The 22,331-nt window shown below is 44.7% G+C and overlaps 2 protein-coding genes across 4 annotated transcripts; both read left to right on the top strand.

Annotated features, from left to right (window-relative positions):
* The first annotated feature begins 107 nt into the window (after positions 1-107).
* On the top strand, positions 108-22,113 carry LOC126649259 (stefin-C-like). Of its 3 annotated transcripts, none has more exons than XM_050333236.1 (4): positions 108-2,008; positions 14,914-15,029; positions 19,828-19,929; positions 21,920-22,113. In XM_050333236.1, the coding sequence occupies exons 2-4, from the start codon at positions 14,964-14,966 to the stop codon at positions 22,046-22,048; spliced, it is 297 nt and encodes a 98-aa protein (XP_050189193.1). In that variant the 5' UTR covers positions 108-2,008; positions 14,914-14,963; the 3' UTR covers positions 22,049-22,113. The 3 variants fall into 3 exon arrangements, with proteins under 3 accessions (XP_050189193.1, XP_050189195.1, XP_050189192.1); XM_050333238.1 differs by lacking the exon at positions 108-2,008 and adding an exon at positions 10,454-10,595; XM_050333235.1 differs by lacking the exon at positions 108-2,008 and adding an exon at positions 10,458-10,595 and having other exon boundaries at positions 14,828-15,029.
* On the top strand, positions 6,208-10,542 carry LOC126649257 (cystatin-A-like). The gene is given in 4 exon segments (XM_050333233.1): positions 6,208-6,594; positions 6,597-6,707; positions 8,828-8,929; positions 10,319-10,542. Coding segments are annotated over 4 exon segments (450 nt in total). The 5' UTR covers positions 6,208-6,486; the 3' UTR covers positions 10,448-10,542.
* Positions 22,114-22,331: the final 218 nt, after the last annotated feature.

Raw genomic sequence — 22,331 nt, 5'->3', positions numbered from 1 at the left:
TCAGCAGTCCCAGAGGGGAAGAAACATTAAAAGGCCTCTCTGAGCAGGGAGGACAAGGCTCTCACTGACCTGGTGCCTGCTAAACTATCAGTGAGCATGGTGTGTTTGTGCAGCAAATCTGCTAAGGTCTGCAAGGAAATGAAAATGGCAGAATGATCAGCATGTGTAGTAGTTTCAGCATCCCTGAAAGTTAGATGCTGCCAGCATTGTTCCAAACTGCTGAACAGGAGCAGCATTGGCTCAGAGCTGTGTGTGGAGACAGATTTGCCATTGTTCCTGCAATGCTCACAGGCAGCATCTGTTGTAAACTGTCCTTTGGTATGTGTTACCAAGCTCTGAGTTTTTCCTTTGTGTAGGGAATGAGGTGTTGATTAAAACCACTTTGAGTTGGAGATGAAGCTATGTCTCCTTTGGGAATGAGACAGTTAACAGTCCAGTGATTCTTCTGAACCTTTAAAATTAATTCTACAGGTGAATTGCTTTTGAGCTGAGAAAAGAGCTGTGCAGAGCTGATCTTGTTGATTCTGGCCATAGTGTTGTGTTTAGGAAGCTTTAATGCAACATCCCTTGGAGTAATGCGGCATTTAAAGACAGAAGTATGAGGAAAACTGAATTAATAATAATTATACCTTTATTTTTTATAACTAACTCAAGCTGTCAGTCAAATTACAAGGACTGCATGGTTACCATCAGTAAAACTGTAATAACTCAGTGATATGTCTTTAATAACCACTGGATTTGAACAGAGCATTAAAAATACAGGTTCCATCTTGAAAAGACTTTGGAATTCAGCAAGGGGAATGAAATTACTGCATACTCTCAGATACCTAAAAGCTGTGCATATATGAGCAGTGACAAGTACACGCAGAGACCTTTGACACTGAAAACTGGCAAAGATCTGTGCAGCATCATCTGTTTTATAGTTGTTTGTCCAGTAGAGACTGCAATTACTTGGTGACCTTTTATTTTTAGGCAGCAAGGTCATTTAGTCTAACTTTTTTTTTTCTGAGAATGAGGCAGAAATGTATTTTAAATCTTTGAGGATGTAAATCCTAATGTTCAAACTTCATTTTTTTTCCTTTTTTTTCTCAAGGTACTGCAACTGTTCTATGTAGAACTTTACTCGAGTTGGAGCACTCATCTCATTCTTGAAGATTTCTCATAGCTTTTCTGCAACTCTGAAAGCAGAAAACATGGTTGTTCATCAACTGTTAAATTCTTATAATTGTTTTTCATCAAAGTGGAAATCAAATACTGCTCAGAACTATGGGCTGAATTAGCATAACTTAAATTCCACTGGACATGGTCAATTAATGAGAGAACTGTTGAGAACAGTCAGCTTATTTCAAAGTTGGTACTTTAATAGTGACCTCTTTTATAGGTGTCTAAAATACCCGTTCTCTCCATGGCTTGGGTCAACTGCAAGGACAAATTCTCCTTTTAAGCCAGTTGTATGATAGAGTCTTCTGCTAGTGTATAGAGTTGGCATCAATACTCTTGAAATTTAATCTTGTATTTCTGTATAAACTAGAGACTATAATGGGAATTAATCATTGTCCTCCTTTATCCATCCAGATGTTTGCTCAGCTGTTGTGGGAAATCTTCACTTGAGCAGATGCTGTGAAAAATGACCTGTGAAATGGATGTGATACATATACAGATTTTTTTTAATTTTTATTTAGTTTGTTATGGGAACGCTGTGTAAAACTAAAACACCAAAAAAGCCAATCCAAGGTAACATTATTTTCATTTTGAATATAAGGGCAAAGAAGTAGCCCTTTACAAAGCTGTCTGTGAAATACTTCAGACACCATAAGAAGACTCCTAAGTCCCAAACATCCCTTCTTTGGGTGTCTGCAGCTTGTATGCAGAGGATTGCACTGAGAAATTGTATTGCTCTATTTGGTTTGCTTTGAGTGCTGAGGGATATCTCTTACAGTAGTCCATGGCAAATCATGTGGATCCAAGGCTCTTTGTATCTTGCTGTTGAACTTGGTGGAACAGGAAGGTAAGTAAGTAGAATTGCATGCTGTGCTTTGGGACACGGGGCTGGAGAACATGGCTCTGCTGTCTTCTGAGTCCTTCAGATGTGCCTGTGGAGGGGGATGGTTTGTAATGCTATGAAATGGCATTGGTATGAGCTGTGGGCCACTCTGAACTCAGGCCGGTAAAATCTGTCTGGGGACCCCACCATGCTAGGACCAGGCTTAGTCTGGGATTGAACCTTGCTTCAGCATTACCATGGAGGTAGTTACAAAACTACTGGGCTGCTTGATGTCACATGGGAATCAAGTAATGGACCCCACAAATAAATTAAATCTTTTTGCTGGTTTTAACTTTTATTTCTGCAAGTAAAGGCACTGGAGCAAAACTGATGACCCTGTTCAGAGTCCAAGACATCCTTGCTCCTGTACTGGGGCTTTCCTGTTTCTTGGAAGTGGTGAATAGAGGTGGGCAGATTCCACTTACTTGGAAAGTCCTCTCAAGTTTGTGCATCTGCAAAATAGAAGGAGGTGTGTTTTTGCTGGCACTCAGTGCTGTTGTCTTCTGCAGTCTATAGACATGAAAGAGTGATGAAACAGGTAATTTCTTTACAGAACATTTTTAAGGGTAGGCTTTAGTCGTCTTGAAGCACAGTGAGGGGAAGAGGCTCTTTCCTGGCACTATAGGCTCACTATAGGCTGGAATACAATGACTTTGTTCTGCTAAAGGTCAGGCTTCTATTAATTCGCATTGATTTCAGGGTCTGTAGTAGGAGAGGAAACCTTTTTTGCAGACCAGCATGTTGAAAATCAAGGTTGATGTTACTGTGGAGATGAAAAAAGATCTTCAACTAGTTTGTGGAGGGCTGCTTTCCTCTTGAAGCTCTTAAAAACATTCAGATCATGTGTCATATCATCCAGTCAAAATTAGGTGTCTGACTTTGTTTCTGATTTAGAGATGACTTGTAAAGATGTAAAGATGACTTGACTTGTTTAAAGATGACATAACTCTGAGGTTTGGATTTTGGTTGGTGGTTTTTTTATGTTTGCTTTGCTTTGCTTTGTTTTGTTACTGTACCAGTAACAACTATAGCTTGTAGTTCTTAAAATTCCATATACAGCACCAGGGAGTAGTGGCCTGAAAGTTGTAAAATTTGTTTCTTCCTTATTGGAATAGTACATGGTGCGAGATGTTACTCAGCTTCAAAACTATAAAGAATGCTGGTGTTATTCTGCCAGCGGAGATTGTCCAGTATAACAGCAGTCAATTGAAGGGAAATTCCGATCTGTGCAAATGCAGAGTGTAGGCTGGAATGGTGCGTGACATCAGATGTGTGACAAATACTAAAGGAGGGGACTAAAGGCTTGACGATGATCTGCAAGAGAGGGAATGGAGGCGGCTGTTCTTTTCATGGTTGTGTTCCAAATCCTGTTTTATTACATCTGAAGCTGACTAGAGAGGGGTGTGAATGTTACCTAGGATGAGGTTACTCCATTGCCACTGATCATCTTTGATAAGAGGTCTGTGAGACGTCAGCACTTCAAAGTGCCTTCGTGAAATACGTGTGCAGGATGAGTACTGCATCCCAGTCTTAAAACTATCACTGGATTTTGGGACAGCAGTTAGCACTGCCATGAAAAGAAAACAGATTGATCTGCCTGTGTAAACTTCAGCATCATCTTGTGGACAGTTAGTGTTGATTTTCCTTCCCTTGTGCTCAACTCTGTGCAGTCTGGGAGAAAAAAAATTATTATGCTTTGAAGTGAAAAACCAGCAAATCCAGAAATATGCAGTCCAAGGATTGATTTCCATACAACATTAACATCTTTAGTTTCACAACTAGAGTTTTCCTGAGATTATAAATTAACCTTCCTAGACTTTGTGATCAGTTTATTTCCTGCTAATTAAAGTGTTCTCCAGGGGTGTACTGCTGTCCTGGGGACCATAACATGCCTTCCCAAGGAAGTTAGTGAGGTTTGTATCCTGGTGAGTGGACAGGTTATAAAATACTCTGTTTTAGCACTGATGCTGTGTGGTTGTTGGACACATTCTGTGACTTCTGGTCTCAGTAAGGTGGGCTGGCTCTTCCAGTTACTTATCTATCCTGCTGTGTGAATAAGACTCGGGTGAATCACCAGGGTCTTGTGCAAAGGAAGAATTTTGAAGTCATCAGCTTGAATTGTCATTAGCTCCACAAGTGGGCTGTGAGCAACTCCTTATCTGGAAAGATGAAACTGGTGAAATTGGCAGAAATGCAGTTTTAAGAGCTCCCGTTCTCATTATTCCTGAGACCTGGAAGCATTTTTCTCTTGGTTCAGAAAGATCTTGTCTCAGGACAACTCTTTCTCCTCAAATGCTTTTCATCCACTCATATGGCACTGCTGCTCAAGTTTGGGAAATTCTGCAAACACCTTTATCAGTAACAGCTGTAATACTGATCTATATGCTGTTGAGTTTAGGACCCCTAGAGCCCCAGATTCTGCATCTCAGGTCCTTTGTACCAAAACCAGGCCTTGAAGTCAGGTGTGAAGTCCTTGTTTACAGCGTGTTGCATCACTTGTCATCTGTGAGGAGGAGGGTCAGTAGCCTGGGTAGGACAGGGATAAGTCTGTGCTACACAGACCCCCTTGCTGTGGCCATAAACAGACTTGTTTTGAGCAAACTCCCCAGTGCTGATTCCAGCAGAAATGCCCTTTGCCTGTGTGCAGCATGTAGTCCTATTTCACCTACTGCCATGTACCCAGCCCTGGAGACTACAGATTGTCTGGTTCGTTGCTGCTTCTCTGGTCCTTGCTCTGGAACAATATTCCTCGTGTTTTCTGGAGAGAGGGATGGCAGGAATAGCAAAGGGGAGTAATTTTTTTTGTGGTGTGGAAGTGTTAGTCCTCCCTTACCTGGGAGGGCTGTTAACACTTATTAGTCGTCCCTCAGTAGGTTTTGAGCTTTGTCCATTTGTGTATGGTCATGGATGTGACTATGCCTTGTGTCTGTAAGTGGGAATGAATCCTTCTGACTGTATATTCTGCATGTTACCTGTTTCAGCAGTGACTTAGGACAGCAACTGTGTGTTGTCTTCCCAGAAATTGGCACTAGGGTTTCAATTGAAATGTTACTGTATATTCGGTTGTTATTGTGATTGCCTGAATGCTTCTGATGGGAAAGAAGCAGAAATACCTTATTTGCAGTACTTACTTGAAGCTGGGATTTAATTTTTTCTACTTCTGGTGCTGTTGTTTACCTTGGCACATCTCTGGTCAGGCAGAGGGAAGTCAAGTCACTGGAGATAAGATGCAATCTGCTCCTCTTTTGCATTGGGAAGGATATTGAGGCAATAAAATTCCAAGTTGAATGGAAACTGCAGTAGGGAAACGACTGCATGCTTTCTTCTGATCTTGAAAGGTGTTGGGAATTATGGGATGTGACTTTGATCCGTATCCTAAGTGCACAGACCAGTCACCTGCACAGTGGTGGAGAGGCAAGGGGTTCCATTTGCAGCCCAAAACAATTGTCTTGAGATGTAGGTGGCTGGAGTCCAATGTTTGCTTTTCTTATTGACGTGAAGACTGAACACTCTTAAGATTCTTAAAATGCTTTTCACATTAATTATTAATGTTATCAGTGCTTTACATTGCTTTCCCCCATTTTCCCATTTAGTTGGCTTCTCCAGTTCAGTAATGGTAGGCTCCATGTGTTGTAGGTCCCATGATTCCATGGCACTGTGGGATGATGACCCAGGAGCCAGGCAATGGTTAAGGCTGCCTATTTATGGCCTGCAGTGGGTACCCCCTACGTTATCTTTGCGGATGGAGATAGGCATGGTTGACGTCAAGAAAGGATGTGTTGGCCGAAGGAGGAGGTGCTGTGGAGCCAGGATGATCCTCTTTTGGCTCTGACAAACAGAACAGACCAGAACAAAATCATAAGACCGGAACCTTGAAGCATACCATGCCCAAAAATTAAGGGTCATTTGAACAGGAAATGCAACCCCCCTGCATATGTTAATAAGCTTAATGAAGTATGTGCTACCACACTTGGCTGTGTTACTCAACTCTCCGCTTCGATCATGCCATATGTAAGAAGCGGGGGGAAGAGACGATTCGGCTGTATATAAGGAGGGTAGAAATTTCACCGAAGTACGAGGAAGACCCAAGAAGACTCAGAGACAGTCAGTGGACTAGTCTTCTCTCTCTCATCCCAAGCAGGAACGCCTTTGTGGTAAGCCTTTGTGTCTGATTGTTACTATTCTCCGGGTTGTTATTGTTAGAGCTTCGTTGCAGCAGGTGCATTTATCAATGGCCATTTCAAATCTGAATTTCTGTTGCTTCAATAAAGCAAGCTGTCTGTGAATCTGTGAGCGCAGAAGTTCTCCTCAAATGCAACCAGATTTAAAGTGTAAAACACACTATTTGTGAATCTGTGCTTGTGGAAGTTCCTATTGAACATGACCAGAGTTACAGTGATGAATTGCTTCTAAGCCCCTCTTGCCCCTGAGGCCCAGCTGGAATGCAAGGGGGTTTATTTTCTGCCAGATTTCTTACTCTTAATTCAGCACACACGTCTATGTGTATATATATGTACATATGCAAGATGTCTGGTGACTCTGTTCAGACTGTGCTAAACTTCCCTCTTCAGAACCACCTGTCATGTTAAAGAAGTCACGTGCCGTTGGGAGCTTATCTCCCCCTGAGCCTGCCACTCAAGAAGTCCAGGATATCACCAACCAGGTGAGCTGTGCCTAGTCTATAGATGAAGTCTCTGTGTGCAAAGAGCTGAGTGCTGAAGGTTGTGTAAAGGCTGAGAGACCAAGTGGGGAGACTGAAACAGGGTTTAAACTGGCTACCGTCAGAGAATGTTCTCATGTACTTCAAAGTCCAGCTCTGCTATGCCAGCACTGAGGTGGCTAGTTTGAAATGAGAGGTGGCATATTTGAAGGGAGAAGTTTGTACGTGGTAGAAGTAATTCCTCACTGAAGGCTGTGGATAGGACAAACCACATTCAGGTATGCCCTAAAAATGATTTAAACAGGACAAGGCAATGAATAAATGGTGTGTTCTCTGCTGGCATTGTTTTCTGGAGTCTCGGTCACTGGTCTGTATAGCGTGCTCCCTGTCTCAACACTAAGCTCCTCAGTCACCACAGAAGGGGTCAGTGGGTTGAAGCCACTTCTAACCAGCAGGGTTTTTTTCAGAATTCTTGTGTTCGCTGCTTAGTTTTTATACTGTGTATTGGGCAGAGTCATGTATTCACTCCCTCCATGCTGGTCTGGCTAATTCAGGGGGACGTTCCCTTTCATTTATTGAGCTCAGGAAGTTACACCACCTGGGTGATTCCCTTGACTGATGGAGCTATTTGTCTAAAACACCCTGTGGTCCCCTTGGTGTTGAGATAAAGTCAGCTTATCTGCAAAACTGTGGTCAGTCACACCCTGCGTTATCCAGGGGGTTTTGTGGGCAGCACATCGCCCTCCCCAGCTCCCCTGAGCCTTCTCCCAGTGTGGGGCTCTCTTGGTCAGTCACAGCTGGGCTCACCAGAGCTGGGCACGTGTACATGGGGGAGGGCTGGAGTTTGGGGTAACAGGTCAGTGAGAGGGAGATAATTTATTGCAGAACAGGGAGAGAAAAGGATGATCTACAGTTGTTTGGGGCACACCAGTTGACTGACTCTGGAGCAGTATCACTGTTGCTCCTCTGCTGGCACGAGTGGTTGCAGGAGCAGCACCTGAAGAGATGAGAAATTCCCTTTTAGCTGTGGAGGGGAGACCCTAGGCAGGGACTTGTAGCACCTTTGTGTATTTGCCATTGGCATTTCCTCCTGTGTAAGATGGGGAGGGCAATGTCTCAGGCCAGCTGGGGGCTTGAAATATGACTACTGAGTCTTGTGAAACGCCTCAGGGCCTCCTTTGAACATGGCTGGGCCAGTGCATCGTCCCAGATACTGAACTACATTTTCAGTGCTGGGCTGTGTCATTTCTGGGTGATCAGAAGTATTTTGGTGTGTATTGGAGGTGAAACCACAGTGCTTGGCTGTCAGTGAGCAAACAGGCTCAAATCAAACTGTGAATGCTGTTTTCAGGCTGTGCTAATGCTCACAAAGTACAGGGTGAATATGGCATTTGAAATGTGGAAGTAGAGATTTTCTGTTTGACTCCAGAAGAGGAATGATCATAATCTTGGTGTTCTTTTATTCTTAGTAACTTCAGGAGAATGAAAACAAATTATTCTTTGCTCTTTGTTTTCTGCCTTATACTGAGAGTAGGAGAGAGAACTCTTCCTGGTCCCCCCCCACTACAGAGGCTTGGGTATAGTTCTCTGAGGAAAACATCCTGATGTTGGGGCAGTCCTTCTCTGCATATTTTAGAAGAAAAGCATCAAATGACCTGAGTGTAGCTCCGAGGTTGTGAAACAGAGCAGGGATCTTTGGCCTCCCAGGCTGACTGGCATGGTGTTCCAGGTGAGGGGAGCTGTCTAGCACTTCCCTGTAACTGTGGTTGACACAGGGTGTACCCTGGTAGGGAGCATGGCTTGGTGCCTCTGTCCTTTTATGTAGAATTAAAAGGGTAAGCAGTAGCAGCTTGCTGTCTGTAGTGAGCAGGAGACTGTTCAGCTGGACAGCTTTAGAGCAGGGGAAATCAATTAGGAAGTCTCCTTCTCACAGGATTTTAAATAATGGTGGAGGCAGTGCTAGGAAGGAGGGCTGGAGATCCTGGTGTAAATTGATTTATATTGGGGGTTCTGGGTATATTTTATCAAGGGTGTATGTTTGAAAGGATGGGATTTGAAGTGGTAGATGCGAAAGAAAAGCCTGAGTATGAACCTGCCAACCATTTTTCCTTTTCTTTTTACAGGTGAAACTACAACTTGAAGTCAAGGTAAACGGGAAATGTGACATCTTTAGAGCCATACTCTACAGGACTCAAATAGTTGCTGGGACAATTTACTTCATTAAGGTTTGTATATAATATAGGAGGGAGTGCTTTGCAGTTAAACAATATAGGTGACTTGCAGAGTAGCTTAGAGCTAGAAAGAGAAGCAAATGTGGTAGAAAAGCATCTGATGTGAGTAATAGAGTTGGGGACTATCTCAGGATGTTTTAAAATCCCTCTCTGACACTACTGTAGAAGAGGAACAGTTCTTTCTGTATTTTCAAAACCCTCCCTCTGTTGTGGAGATAAACCTGTTAATGCTCAGTTTGGATCCCTCTGAGAGCACCATTCATCCTCTACTAGGAAACCTTACCCACGGCTGTGAGCAGCTTTCTGTGAAGCAGCACAGAAGAACTTGCTGGGTGTAGTTTGCATCTGAAGGCCAGCAGGCACTGCTGAGTGGCAGGCTGGCCCTCTGGAGCAGAGAACACATGGCATGGGACTGCTGTGTCTCAAACCCCACTTGTGTGGGGACATGTGCCTGGTGGGACATGCTCCCCTGACAAGGTTGGAATCGTTTTATGGAAGAAATTGTCTGGTAGCGTTTGGGGGAGAGTAATTCTGCAGAGAGATGTGGTGAGCATGTGCTCCATGCTTCTCATATCTAGCTGATGACAGGAAGGACAGACAGTGCCAAACATCTTCTTTCCCAGGTGCTTTTTAAAATAACACCAGTTATTTGTGCTCTGTGGGCACCAGAGGACTGTACTGACAGACCACCTCTTCTGTGGCTAGTCAGAGTCTTAGCTGCATTATTGATATTTATCCCTTCCTTGCTCCTGTGAGATGTGCTTTCACATTGTGGACAAAACACTGAGTAATAAAGAGTAACAATTTACTAGAGGGCTGAAGTACAGCCAGAAGTCACGCCCAGTTGCGTCCCAGATTTATCTCCTCTTTCCCAGTCTGCAGACAAGACTTTCAAGTTGTCACTGCTTTTCAGGACCACGTGCTGGTTTTGGATGGATCTTTCTGTAGTTTCTAGGAGCAAATGCTGTCTCTGTATCTTGTTCCACCCCTGAGTCATTAAGGCTCACTGGGTCTTGCCTTCCACCCTGAGTGTGTCAAGAGGCTGTGAGCTGATGCGCTGACATCTTGGGGACCGAAATAGGACACCATCAAAACCTTTCTCCTGTTCCACCTTCTGGTGCTTCCAGCCCCAAGCAGTCCTGCCTCATTTCCCCTTCATCTGAGACTGAAGGTTTTTAGTAGAGTTTTCTCCAGGTGTAGGCAGTTTTCTGCCAGCAGATACTACCCAGACTTGGGTGAAGAGCTGTGGAAGTAAAAAATTGAGATAGACCTCAAATTAAACTCCAGGGCAAAGATATCCTATCAAGTATGTAAAGAGCATCCTTTTGTTTGAACCTGCTTCAAACCCATGCTCCTCACTTTTCCTCCTGTTTTGTTTTCTAGGTCCAAGTTGCTGACACCGAATATGTCCACTTAAAGGTGCTTCTGGGCCTTCCTCCGGAGAATGTATGTCCTGCCCTTGTCAATTTTCAGACTGGCAAGACCAGAGATGATCCTCTGGACTACTTCTGAGGCACGATGAGAGACGGTGCCTCACTTCTGCAAGTCACATGGTGGTTCTGACCGTGACAGTAAATGCATGAAAATAAAATAAGACTTGAAAGCTATTTGCTCATCTGCTGTGTGTCATGCCTTGGGCTGCTGCCCGGCTAAAGCTCAGGTAGGCTCCAAATTACTGTTCCAGGCTGTTTCTGCCACCCGTGGTACCACAGCTGTAAGACAGGGCACACCCATTTCAGCTCCTCTTTCCAAAACTCTGTTGGGTGTCTTGGGCCTTTTGGGTTTGTTTCAGTGCATTAAATGCAAGCTATTGGCGACTTGTCAGAAAGAGTGTGAGGTAGAAAATTTCTGGCACGGGGGAACTGAGAACCCAAACTGTTTTCCTTTTTAAGAGCAGTTTCATTCACAGGGAGCATAAGGGTGGCAGGACAGGGAAGCAGGAATGTGTGCCTTGAAGGAATGGGAAGACCAGTCTCCTTCCACCTTTGGTCAATATAACCCTAAATTTAACAGCAGCAGGTATCAGAAACTAAATGGAGCTTGTGGACTAAAGGGGAGGACATGGCTGAGAAGCATGAACCAGACTGGGGAAGCAGGTATTGTTTGCCTGCTATCACCTATAAATAAATGCTCTGCTGGGGCTTTGGGCAGGCAGAGCTCTACTGGATTTGTGAGGAGACTGGGGATGCAGGATCAGGCTATTTACTGGGATTGTTCCCAGCCCATCAGCTGAATTTGCTGATGAAAATCCCCCCCCAGAGCTGATCCACTCTGTTGTTGCTTCACTAACAAATGGTTCAGGAAACACCATTCTGGACATGCTGGAAATGTGGGATTTTGAGCCATGGTGGGTGGAATGGGGCAGCCATCTGTGTTGGCGTCTTTTGGTAGGACATGCCAGTGGAGGTTCTCAGGCTCCAGCTTTCCACAGAAGGATGTTCCTCAGCTTGTCTCCATCAGTGTTGTGTGACACATGACCGGCTTTTGGGCATCTGCCTGACCAGACCTCCTCTTCCCTTGGACTCGGCAGGATGAGAATATATCCCCTTCTCTGTGCCTGGGAAAAGAGTTTGGTTGTAAATCACCTTCCCAAAGAGAGTCCTTGCTACTGAACTTCCCTTGTGCCCAGTGTGTGTCACTGCCATCGGCTGCAGCAGCAGCTCTCGGGCAGCGTGTGGAGCTGATGGCTTAGAGCTCCAGGTAGGAGTGCAGTGAAGGTGGGTGGGGCTTTCCCAGCAAATACAGCCTGGTTTTTCTGTTTCTGTAAAATCATTGAATTATCGAATTATCAAAGCTGGAAGAATTTCGTCATTGTGAAGCAGACTGAAAGGAGGAGGCTCTTTACTGGTACCACAGTCTCAGCATATGCTGGGATGAGATCTTTGTGCTGCTGGAAGTCAGGTTTCTATTAATCTTTCTTGATGTATGATGCCAGAAATCTTTTGAAATCAGAGTGAGGAGCAGGAGGGGAAACCTTTTTTTCAGACCAGCGTGGTGAAAGTCAAGGCTGATGTTACTGTGATCATGAAAACAGATCTTCAACTGCTACATGGAGGGCTTTCCTCTAGTTCTTAAAAACATTCAAACCATGCGTCATATCATCCAGTCACAATTAGGTGTCTTTACACTGTGAAACCAGAAGGCTGAACTACTGACTTGGGGTTTCACAATCATTCCTATAGAGCTGTAGGTTTCTCATGCCTGGTTTAAAGATGACTTGTAAATACATAACTGAGGTTTGGATTTTGGTCGAGGGTTTTTTATATTTTATTTTGTTTGCTTTGTTTTGTTACTGTACCAGTGTTTTTATCAACTATAGCTTGTAGTTCTTAAAATTCCATATACAGCACCAGGGAGTAGTGGCCTGAAAGTTGTAAAATTTGTTTCTTCCTTATTGGAATAGTACATGGTGCGAGATGTTACTCAGCTTCAAAACTATAAAGAATGCTGGTGTTATTCTGCCAGCGGAGATTGTCCAATATAACAGCAGTCAATTGAAGGGAAATTCCGATCTGTGCAAATGCAGAGTGTAGGCTGGAATGGTGCGTGACATCAGACATGTCACAAATACTAAAGGAGGGGACTAAAGGCTTGACGATGATCTGCAAGAGAGGGAATGGAGGCGGCTGTTCTTTTCATGGTTGTGTTCCAAATCCTGTTTTATTACATCTGAAGCTGACTAGAGAGGGGTGTGAATGTTACCTAGGATGAGGTTAATCCTTCGCCACTGATCATCTTTGATAAGAGGTCTGTGAGACGTCAGCACTTCAAAGTGCCTTCGTGAAATACGTGTGCAGGATGAGTACTGCATCCCAGTCTTAAAACTATCACTGGATTTTGGGACAGCAGTTAGCACTGCCATGAAAAGAAAACAGATTGATCTGCCTGTGTAAACTTCAGCATCATCTTGTGGACAGTTAGTGTTGATTTTCCTTCCCTTGTGCTCAACTCTGTGCAGTCTGGGAGAAAAAAAATTATTATGCTTTGAAGTGAAAAACCAGCAAATCCAGAAATATGCAGTCCAAGGATTGATTTCCATACAACATTAACATCTTTAGTTTCACAACTAGAGTTTTCCTGAGATTATAAATTAACCTTCCTAGACTTTGTGGTCAGTTTATTTCCTGCTAATTAAAGTGTTCTCCAGGGGTGTACTGCTGTCCTGGGGACCATAACATGCCTTCCCAAGGAAGTTAGTGAGGTTTGTATCCTGGTGAGTGGACAGGTTATAAAATACTCTGTTTTAGCACTGATGCTGTGTGGTTGTTGGACACATTCTGTGACTTCTGGTCTCAGTAAGGTGGGCTGGCTCTTCCAGTTACTTATCTATCCTGCTGTGTGAATAAGACTCGGGTGAATCACCAGGGTCTTGTGCAAAGGAAGAATTTTGAAGTCATCAGCTTGAATTGTCATTAGCTCCACAAGTGGGCTGTGAGCAACTCCTTATCTGGAGAGATGAAACTGGTGAAATTGGCAGAAATGCAGTTTTAAGAGCTCCCGTTCTCATTATTCCTGAGACCTGGAAGCATTTTTCGCTTGGTTCAGAAAGATCTTGTCTCAGGACAACTCTTTCTCCTCAAATGCTTTTCATCCACTCATATGGCACTGCTGCTCAAGTTTGGGAAATTCTGCAAACACCTTTATCAGTAACAGCTCTAATACTGATCTATATGCTGTTGAGTTTAGGACCCCTAGAGCCCCAGATTCTGCATCTCAGGTCCTTTGTACCAAAACCAGGCCTTGAAGTCAGGTGTGAAGTCCTTGTTTACAGCGTGTTGCATCACTTGTCATCTGTGAGGAGGAGGGTCAGTAGCCTGGGTAGGACAGGGATAAGTCTGTGCTACACAGACCCCCTTGCTGTGGCCATAAACAAACTTGTTTTGAGCAAACTCCCCAGTGCTGATTCCAGCAGAAATGTCCTTTGCCTGTGTGCAGCATGTAGTCCTATTTCACCTACTGCCATGTACCCAGCCCTGGAGACTACAGATTGTCTGGTTCGTTGCTGCTTCTCTGGTCCTTGCTCTGGAACAATATTCCTCGTGTTTTCTGGAGAGAGGGATGGCAGGAATAGCAAAGGGGAGTAATTTTTTTTGTGGTGTGGAAGTGTTAGTCCTCCCTTACCTGGGAGGGCTGCTAACACTTATTAGTCGTCCCTCAGTAGGTTTTGAGCTTTGTCCATTTGTGTATGGTCATGTGTCTGTAAGTGGGAATGAATCTTTCTGACTATATATTCTGCATGTTACCTGACATTAGGACAGCAATTGTGCACACACTGCTCCTCTAGTGAGAGGGATTGTACTTTGTCTTCCCAGAAATTGTCACTAGGGCTTCAATTGAAATGTAAATGTTACTGTATATTCGGTTGTTATTATGGTTGTCTGAATGCAGCTCTAGGTCTGAGGGGAAAGAAGCAGAAATACCTTATTTGCAGTACTTACCTGAAGTTGGGACCTTTCTGGTTAGGCAGAGGGAAATCAAGTCACTGAAGATAAGATGCAATCTGCTCCTGTTTCCCACTTGGAAGGATATTGAGACAGTAAAATTCCAAGTTGAACGGGACCTGCAGTAGGGAAACTACTGCATACTTTCTTCTGATCTTGAAAGGTGTTGGGAAATACTGGGTGTGACTTTGATCCATTTCCTGAGTGCACAGACCAGTCATCATGGGTGGAGAGGCAAGAGGTTCCAGTTGCGGTCCAAACCAAGTGTCTCAAGATATAGGTGGCTGGAGGCTAATGTTTGCTTTTCTTATTGACATGAAGACTGAACACTCTCGAGATTCCTAAAGTGCTTTTTACATTTATTATTATCAGTGTATTACATTGCTTTTTCTCCATTTTCCCCATTTGTCTCCTTCTCCAGTTTGGTAATGGTAGGCTCCATGTGTTGCAGGTCACGTGATTGCATGACACATGTTTATATATATGTAGGAGATGCCTGGTGAGTGTGCTCAGACTGTGCTGAACTTCCCTCTACAGAATCACCCATTTCAGACCCGCCAGTCATTTCAGAGAAGGCACCTGCCACTATGATGACCGGGGGCTTATCTGACACCAAGGATGCTACTCCAGAAATCCAGCGTATTGTTAACCAGGTGAGTTGCACCCTGTCCATAAATGAAGTCTCTGTGTGCAGAGGGCTGAGCATGGAAGGTTGTGTAAAGGCTGGGAGACCAGGCGTTGATACTGAAACAGGGTTTAAACTGAAAAACCTCGTGCAGAAAATGGGAATCCCCTTCAATGCCCATTTTTTCTCTATCTCCTCATTGTCCATAGCCAGGCATAGTACTGGCTACATTCAGTGAATGTTCACATGTAGTTCAGAGCCCAGCTCTGCTATGCCAGCACTGAAGGGGCTTCTTTGAAAAGAGAGGTGGCATATTTGAAGGGAGAAAGTTGTATCTGGTAGAAGTAATTCCTCACTAAAGGATGTGTATAGGACAAACCACGTACTAGTATGCACTAAGAAATTATATATTCAGGAGACAGCTATTTTTAAACAGTGGGTTCTCTGCTGGCATTGTTTTCTAGACTGACAGCTGTGATGCAGAGCCTGCTGGTGAGCCCGAGGGGCAAGGTGAGCTTGGCAAAAGGCAAGCCAGTGAGCCCAGTTGCCAGGTCATTGGTTACAGGCAGTGCTCCTGTCCTGGAAGCAGCTGTGAGAAGCAGCTCTGCAGATCTTCTAGCAGCTCTTTTTAAAACAAGTATCAAGTGCATCCTGAGGAATGCAAAGGGAACAACATAGCATGTGAAAACTCCTTTTGTATCTCCCATCCCATGTTCCCACCCGTCCACCTGACTGCCTTCACCCTCGAGGCTCTGAGAGATGAGCTCTTCTCCCTTTGGCAACTGCACAAAGCATAACATAGGCCCTCCTTGAGGAAACGAAAGTAGGAAGTGGTGTGGCTGAAAGTGTTGGTCGATACTGCTGCACACTCCCTGTGCCTGGCGTGCAAGGCTGCCAGCTCTCTCCTGTGCTGTGCTGCTGAGAACAGAATTTGCACAGCACACTTCCATGACTCCTGTGATCTTGCAGGCTGAGACCAGGCAATGACAAAAACAGACTAAGGTGAGTCGGACTGTGCATGTGGAGGAGCAGAGCCACTGGGAGACACCTGTCAGAGTCCAGTACTCTGACCAGGTTCTTTTATAGGTAGTCCACAGGTGGAGGGGATAATGTTTAACATTCAATTTACTTTTTTGAATGTATTTGATGTAACAGGAGACTTGTGATTTAGCAGAGGGATACAAATATTCTGCAAACTCGGTGCAGATCTAATTACTCTCAGCAAAATGTCCTGATTGCAATGCATAGTTAGTGATGACACCGGTGTGGTCTCCGTCACTGGTCTGTATAACGTGCTCCCTGTCTCAACACTAAACTTCTCAGTCACCACAGAAGGGGTCGGTGGGTTGAAGCCACTTCTAACCAGCAGGGTTTTTTTCAAAATTCTTGTGTTCCCTGTTTAGTTTTTATACTCTGTGCTGGGCAGAGTCATGTATTCACTCGCTCCATGCTGGTCTGGCTAATTCAGGGCATCATTCCCTTTACTGAAATTGGGGAGTTACACCACCTGGGTGATTCCCTTGACTGATGGAGCTATTTGTCTAAAACACCCTGTGGTCCCCTTGGTGTTGAGATAAAGTCAGCTTATCTGCAAAACTGTGGTCAGTCACACCCTGTGTTATCCAGGGGGTTTTGTGGGCAGCACATCGCCCTCCCCAGCTCCCCTGAGCCTTCTCCCAGTGTGGGGCTCTCTTGGTCAGTCACAGCTGGGCTCACCAGAGCTGGGCACGTGTACATGGGGGAGGGCTGGAGTTTGGGGTAACAGGTCAGTGAGAGGGAGATAATTTATTGCAGAACAGGGAGAGGAAAGGATGATCTACAGTTGTTTGGGGCACACCAATTGAATGACTCTGGAGCAGTATCACTGTTGCTCCTCTGCTGGCACGAGTGGTTGCAGGAGCAGCACCTGAAGAGATGAGAAATTCCCTTTTAGCTGTGGAGGGGAGACCCTAGGCAGGGACTTGTAGCACCTTTGTGTATTTGCCATTGGCATTTCCTCCTGTGTAAGATGGGGAGGGCAATGTCTCAGGCCAGCTGGGGGCTTGAAATATGACTACTGAGTCTTGTGAAACGCCTCAGGGCCTCCTTTGAACATGGCTGGGCCAGTGCATCGTCCCAGATACTGAGCTACATTTTCAGTGCTGGGCTGTGTCATTTCTGGGTGATCAGAAGTATTTTGGTGTGTATTGGAGGTGAAACCACAGTGCTTGGCTGTCAGTGAGCAAACAGGCTCAAATCAAACTGTGAATGCTGTTTTCAGGCTGTGCTAATGCTCACAAAGTACAGGGTAAATATGGCATTTGAAATGTGGATGTAGAGATTTTCTGTTTGATTCCAGAAGAGGAATGATCATAATCTTGGTGTTCTTTCATTCTCAGTAACTTCAGGAGAATGAAAACACAGGGTTGGGAGAGAGAGCAAAATTGGAGGGAAGCAGCTTTGTTTTGTTGTATTCTGAGAGAGGAATATGATGTACCAAAAGTTGCCACAGAAACATTCTAGGAGCCCCCTGACCCAGCCAGCTGGAAGAGGTTTGGGAATTAAAGTTTCCCTGGTTTGCTAGATTTAGCAGCTCCTGAGTTGAAAATATAGCTGTCAGTTCCTGGTGATAGAAATACCATGGAAGCTTCTCAACAGAAGAGCAGAGTAAGAGATTATGAGGAACCTAAATATGATAATAATTTCTGACACTTCAGGAATGATATGGTTATTCCTTGGGTGCTTTCTGTGACCTTCCTGCTAGGAAGGAATGTCATGGGAGTGGCAGCCAGCTGTAGGTGGATGTGCTGAGAAAGAAAATTAATTCTGTGCGTTCCTGCGAAACAGGTGGGTGGTGGAGGAGCGCTGAGTGCTGCTGGCCCCTCCCAGGGGCTGCCTGAGCAGGCTGACACTTGACGCTGCACTCCTCTGCCCAAATTCTGCAATGCATCAGATCATCAGCATGGGTGTCATGTGCAGAGAGGCACCATGTTACCCAGCCTAGAAAAGGTTGTCTATGCCTTTTGAGTGGTGGTCAGAGGCTGTCTTGGGCATAGCGATCATGAAATTATAGTTTTTAATTCTTGGAAAAGTAAAGAAGGGGGTCAGCAAACCTGCTACCTTGGACTTCCAGGGGGCAGACTTTGGCCTGTTTAGGAGATTGGTTGAGAGAATGCCTTGGGAGGCAGGTCCTGAAGGGCAAAGGGGTCCAGTAAGTGTGGACATTGTTCAAGAAGGAAATCCTAAAGGTGCGAGAGCCGGGTTGTCCCCATGTGCCAAAAGATGAGCCAGTGGGGAAGAAGACTGGACTGGCTGAACAGAGAGTCTTGGCTGGAACTAAGGGGAAAAAAATAGAGTTTATGAACTTTGGAAGAAGAGGCAGGGCAACTCGGGAGGACTGCAAAGGTGTCGTGAGGTTATGCGGGGAGAAAGCTGGAAAAGTCAAAAGCCCAACTAGAACTTAATCTGTCCACAGACATAAGAGATGACAAAGAATGTTTTTAAAAATACATCAGCCACAAAAGGAGGGCTAAGGAGAATCTCCATCATTTGCTGGATGTGGGGGGACACATTGCCACAAAGGATGAAGAAAAGGCTGAGGCAATTAATGCCTTTGCCTCAGTCATTAATAGACCAGCTGTCCTTGGGATACCCAGCTCCATGAGCAGAAGCTCCCACAGTCCAGGAGGAAACAGTTAGTCACCTGTTTCTCCACTTAAACACATGTAAGTCTGTGGGGTGGGATGGAATCCACAGGAGGGTATTGAAGGAGCTGGGGGAGGAGCTTGCCAAGCCACTCCATCATTTACCAGCAGTCCTGGCTCACTGGGGAGGTACTAGACAACTGGAGGTTGGCCAATGCGTCATCCATCCACAGGAAAGGTTGGAAGGAGGATCCAGGAAAGAGAATCTGGGGAACTACAGGCCTGTCAGCCTGACCTCAGTGGGGGGAAGGTCATGGAACAGCTTGAGTGCCGTCACACAGCATATACGGAACAACCAGGGGATCAGGCCCAGCCAGCAGGGTTTTAGGTAAGGCAAGTCCTGCTTGACCAACCTGATCTTCTGTGTCAGGGTGATCTGCCTAGTGGATGAGGGAAAGGTGGTGGATGTTGTCTACCTGGAGCCTTTGACACCATTTCCCACAGTATTCTATTCTCCTGGAGAAGGTGGCAGCCCATGGCTTGGACAAGTGCACTGTTTAGTGGGTAAAAATCTTTCAGGATGGCTGGGTCCAGAGAGTGGTGGTGAAGGAGTTACATTCAGTTGGTGGCTGGTCACCAGTGGGGTTCCCCAGGGCTCAGTTTTGGGGCCAGTCCTGTTTAATATCTTTATTGATGATCTGGACGAGGGGATTGAGGGCACCCTCAGTCAGTTTGCAGACAACACCAAGTTGGGTGGGAGCGTTGATCTGCTGGAGGTCAGGAAGGCTCTGCAGAGGGATCTGGACAGGCTGGATTGACTGGCTGGAATCAATTGTGTGAGGTTTAACAAGGCAAAGTGCTGGGTCCTGCACTTGGGTCACAATAATCCCATGCACCACTACAGGGCATCTCCTCTGACACAGAATTAAAAGGGCAGCAGTTAGCAGTTTCCCCTATACTGAGCACAGGACAGACGGTTCAGCTGGACAGCTTTGAGTCAGGGGAAATCAACTAGGAAGTCTACTTCTAACAGGATTTTAAAGAATGCTGGAGGCACTGCTGGGAAAGAGGGCTGGAGGTCTTGGTGTAAATTGATTTAGAGTGGGGGTTCTGGGTTTATTTCACTAAGGGGGTATGTGTGGTATATGTGAATGAAAAGCTCAAATATGAACCTGCCAGTCATTTTCCCCTTGCTTTCTACAGGTGAAGCCACAATTTGAAAGCAAGGAAAACAGGAACTGTGCCATGTTTAGAGCCATAGTATATAAGACTCAAGTGGTTGCTGGGATAAACTACTTTATTAAGGTTTGTATATATTATAGGAGGGGGTGCTTTGCAGTTAAACAATATAGGTGACTTGCAGAGTGGCTTAGAGCTGGAAAGAGAAGCAAATGTGGTAGAAAAACATCTATGCGAGTATGATATAACTAATAGAGTTGCGGACTATCTCCAGGTGCTGTTTGGCACTACTGTAGAAGAGGAGCAGAAAAACCTCAAAAACATGCATTAGGCTTTTTCAGATGGGACTGGTAAGTTTCTCAGGATAATCCCATTCAAAGACTTACCAACGTAGTGATTTAAACAAGTTGTAACTCTGCTCTCCGGTTTCCCTTCAAAGCAAATCAGCTTTCCTGTTGTGTCTGTGACCTCCTGTTGTGTTTACTGTGCTGAATTTGAAGTCTGACTTAGGATCAGATAGAGTCCATTTTGTAATGCAGAGCAAACATCTCATAGTCTGCTGACTAGTTTTGCAAGCAAGCAGGTGTGTTGATGTTTTGGTTCTGCATCATGTGCTGCAGAGGTACTGCCCGCCTGCTAGTTCTTTCTGTATTTTCATAACCCCCTCTCTGCTATGGAGGAAAACCAGGTAATGCTCAGTTTGGATCCCTCTGTGAGCACCATTCATCGTCTACTAGGATTCTCTACTGCGCTTCTCGTATTTAGTTGATGACGGGAAGGACAGACACTGCCAAACATCTTCTTTCCCAGGTGCTTTTTTAAAATAACTCTTATCAGTTATTTGTGCTCAGGGGAGCGTAGTGACAGACTACCTCTTCTGTGACTAGTCAATCTTACCTAAATGAACCATGTGTAACCATTTCCTCGCTCCTGTAAGATGTGCTTTCACTTGGTGGACAAAACACTGAAGAGTACAGATCACAGGTACAGACAGAAATCATGCCCAGCTGCATTTCTTTCCTTCGTGCCATCTTATTGCTTACCTGGGCAACCTAAAATACTTGTCTGCTATCCCTGCTAAGCCTCATGACCAAACTACTCAGAAATGAAGACTGACGAGTAACTGAAATTGGAAGAAATCCACTTGTAACACTGAAAACAGATGATTTGTCTCTTCTTTCCAATTTTGCCTGTGATGAGAAACAGTTACTCATTTTAGCAATAACAAGAACAAGCTCTGTCACAAGATTCATCCTTTTGTATTTCTGAATTTTCCATATCGCTAATGTGTTACCAGCGGACCTGTAGCTGAGATGTAATCCAGACCAAGACAAACATAGTGCTACATTGCAGCCTCCAGAAAGCACTTAAAACAGTGCCTAAGGCATTAAACTTTGCATTGATACTATGTACCTCACAGAGGGAGAGTTTAGTGCCCCTTGTGCTTGGCTCTGTGAATGAAATGATATAGCTCCTATCAAGTCTTTATGTGAGGACTTTCTGAAGGGGAAGATGAATTTCTTTGAAAAAGTATTTATTTCAGGCACTCACATGCACTCCCACAAGCACCAAGATGTGTCAGATTGCCCATTCAGGCACTGAACAGTTTTGAGTAACTCTGCAGACAAAGGCTCCTGGCTTTCCAGTTGTCATTGTTTCTCAAGACCATTGTTTCTCAGGACCACTTGCTAGTTTTGGATAGCTCTTTCTGTACCCTCTAGGAGCTGACACTGTCTCTGCATCTCGTCCCACCCCTGAGTCATTAAGATTTCTTCACTGTCTCTTGTCTTTCAGCCTCAGTGTGCCAAGAAGCTGTGTGCTGGCATCTTGGTGACTGAAACAGGACACAAACAAAACCTTTCTCCTATTGCACCTTCTGATGCTTCCACCCCCAAGGAGTTCTGCTCACTTTCCCTTCATCTGAACCTCAAGGTTTAGACAAGTGTACACAGTTTCTGCCACTGGTTACTATCCAGACTTGGTTAAGAGCTGTTAAAAGTAAAAATGAAGATATATCTAAAATTAAGCTCCTGGGCAAAGATATTCTTTCAAGAATGTAAAGAGCATCCTTTTATTTGAACCATGCTCCTCACTTTCCTGCTCTTTTGGTTTTTAGGTCCAAGTTTCCGATACCGAGTATGTCCACTTAAGGGTGTTTCAGAGTCTTCCTCATGAGAACGAAGGTCCCAGCCTTGTTAGCTTTCAGACTGGCAAAACCAGAGATGATCCCCTGACCTACTTCTGAGAGAGGATGAGAAGTTGTGTGGGGGTTCTGCCCATGACACTAAATAAAATAAGTTTTGAAAACCATTGTCCTTATTTTCCTTTTGCTGCTGATATACCTGCAGAAGCCTTTCTTGGTCTCTCTCGATCTGGTCTCACCAGCTTAAAATAAAGTATTTCTAATTGAGGCATAGAATAAGCATAAGGCTATCTGGAATATAAAAAACACTTATGGCAAAAAGTCTCAGAGCAAGATAATAACTAATATTGAAAAGCAGTAAAGAGAGCACTGAAGCACCAGTAAA

This window comes from Myiozetetes cayanensis, unplaced genomic scaffold (assembly GCF_022539395.1).
Source record: "Myiozetetes cayanensis isolate MyiCay16 unplaced genomic scaffold, myiCay2020 scf5-8, whole genome shotgun sequence".
NCBI classification, from domain to species: Eukaryota; Metazoa; Chordata; class Aves; order Passeriformes; family Tyrannidae; genus Myiozetetes; species Myiozetetes cayanensis.
The sequence above is the reverse complement of the archived record's forward strand: the minus strand, read 5'-3'. Positions and strand labels throughout refer to the sequence as shown.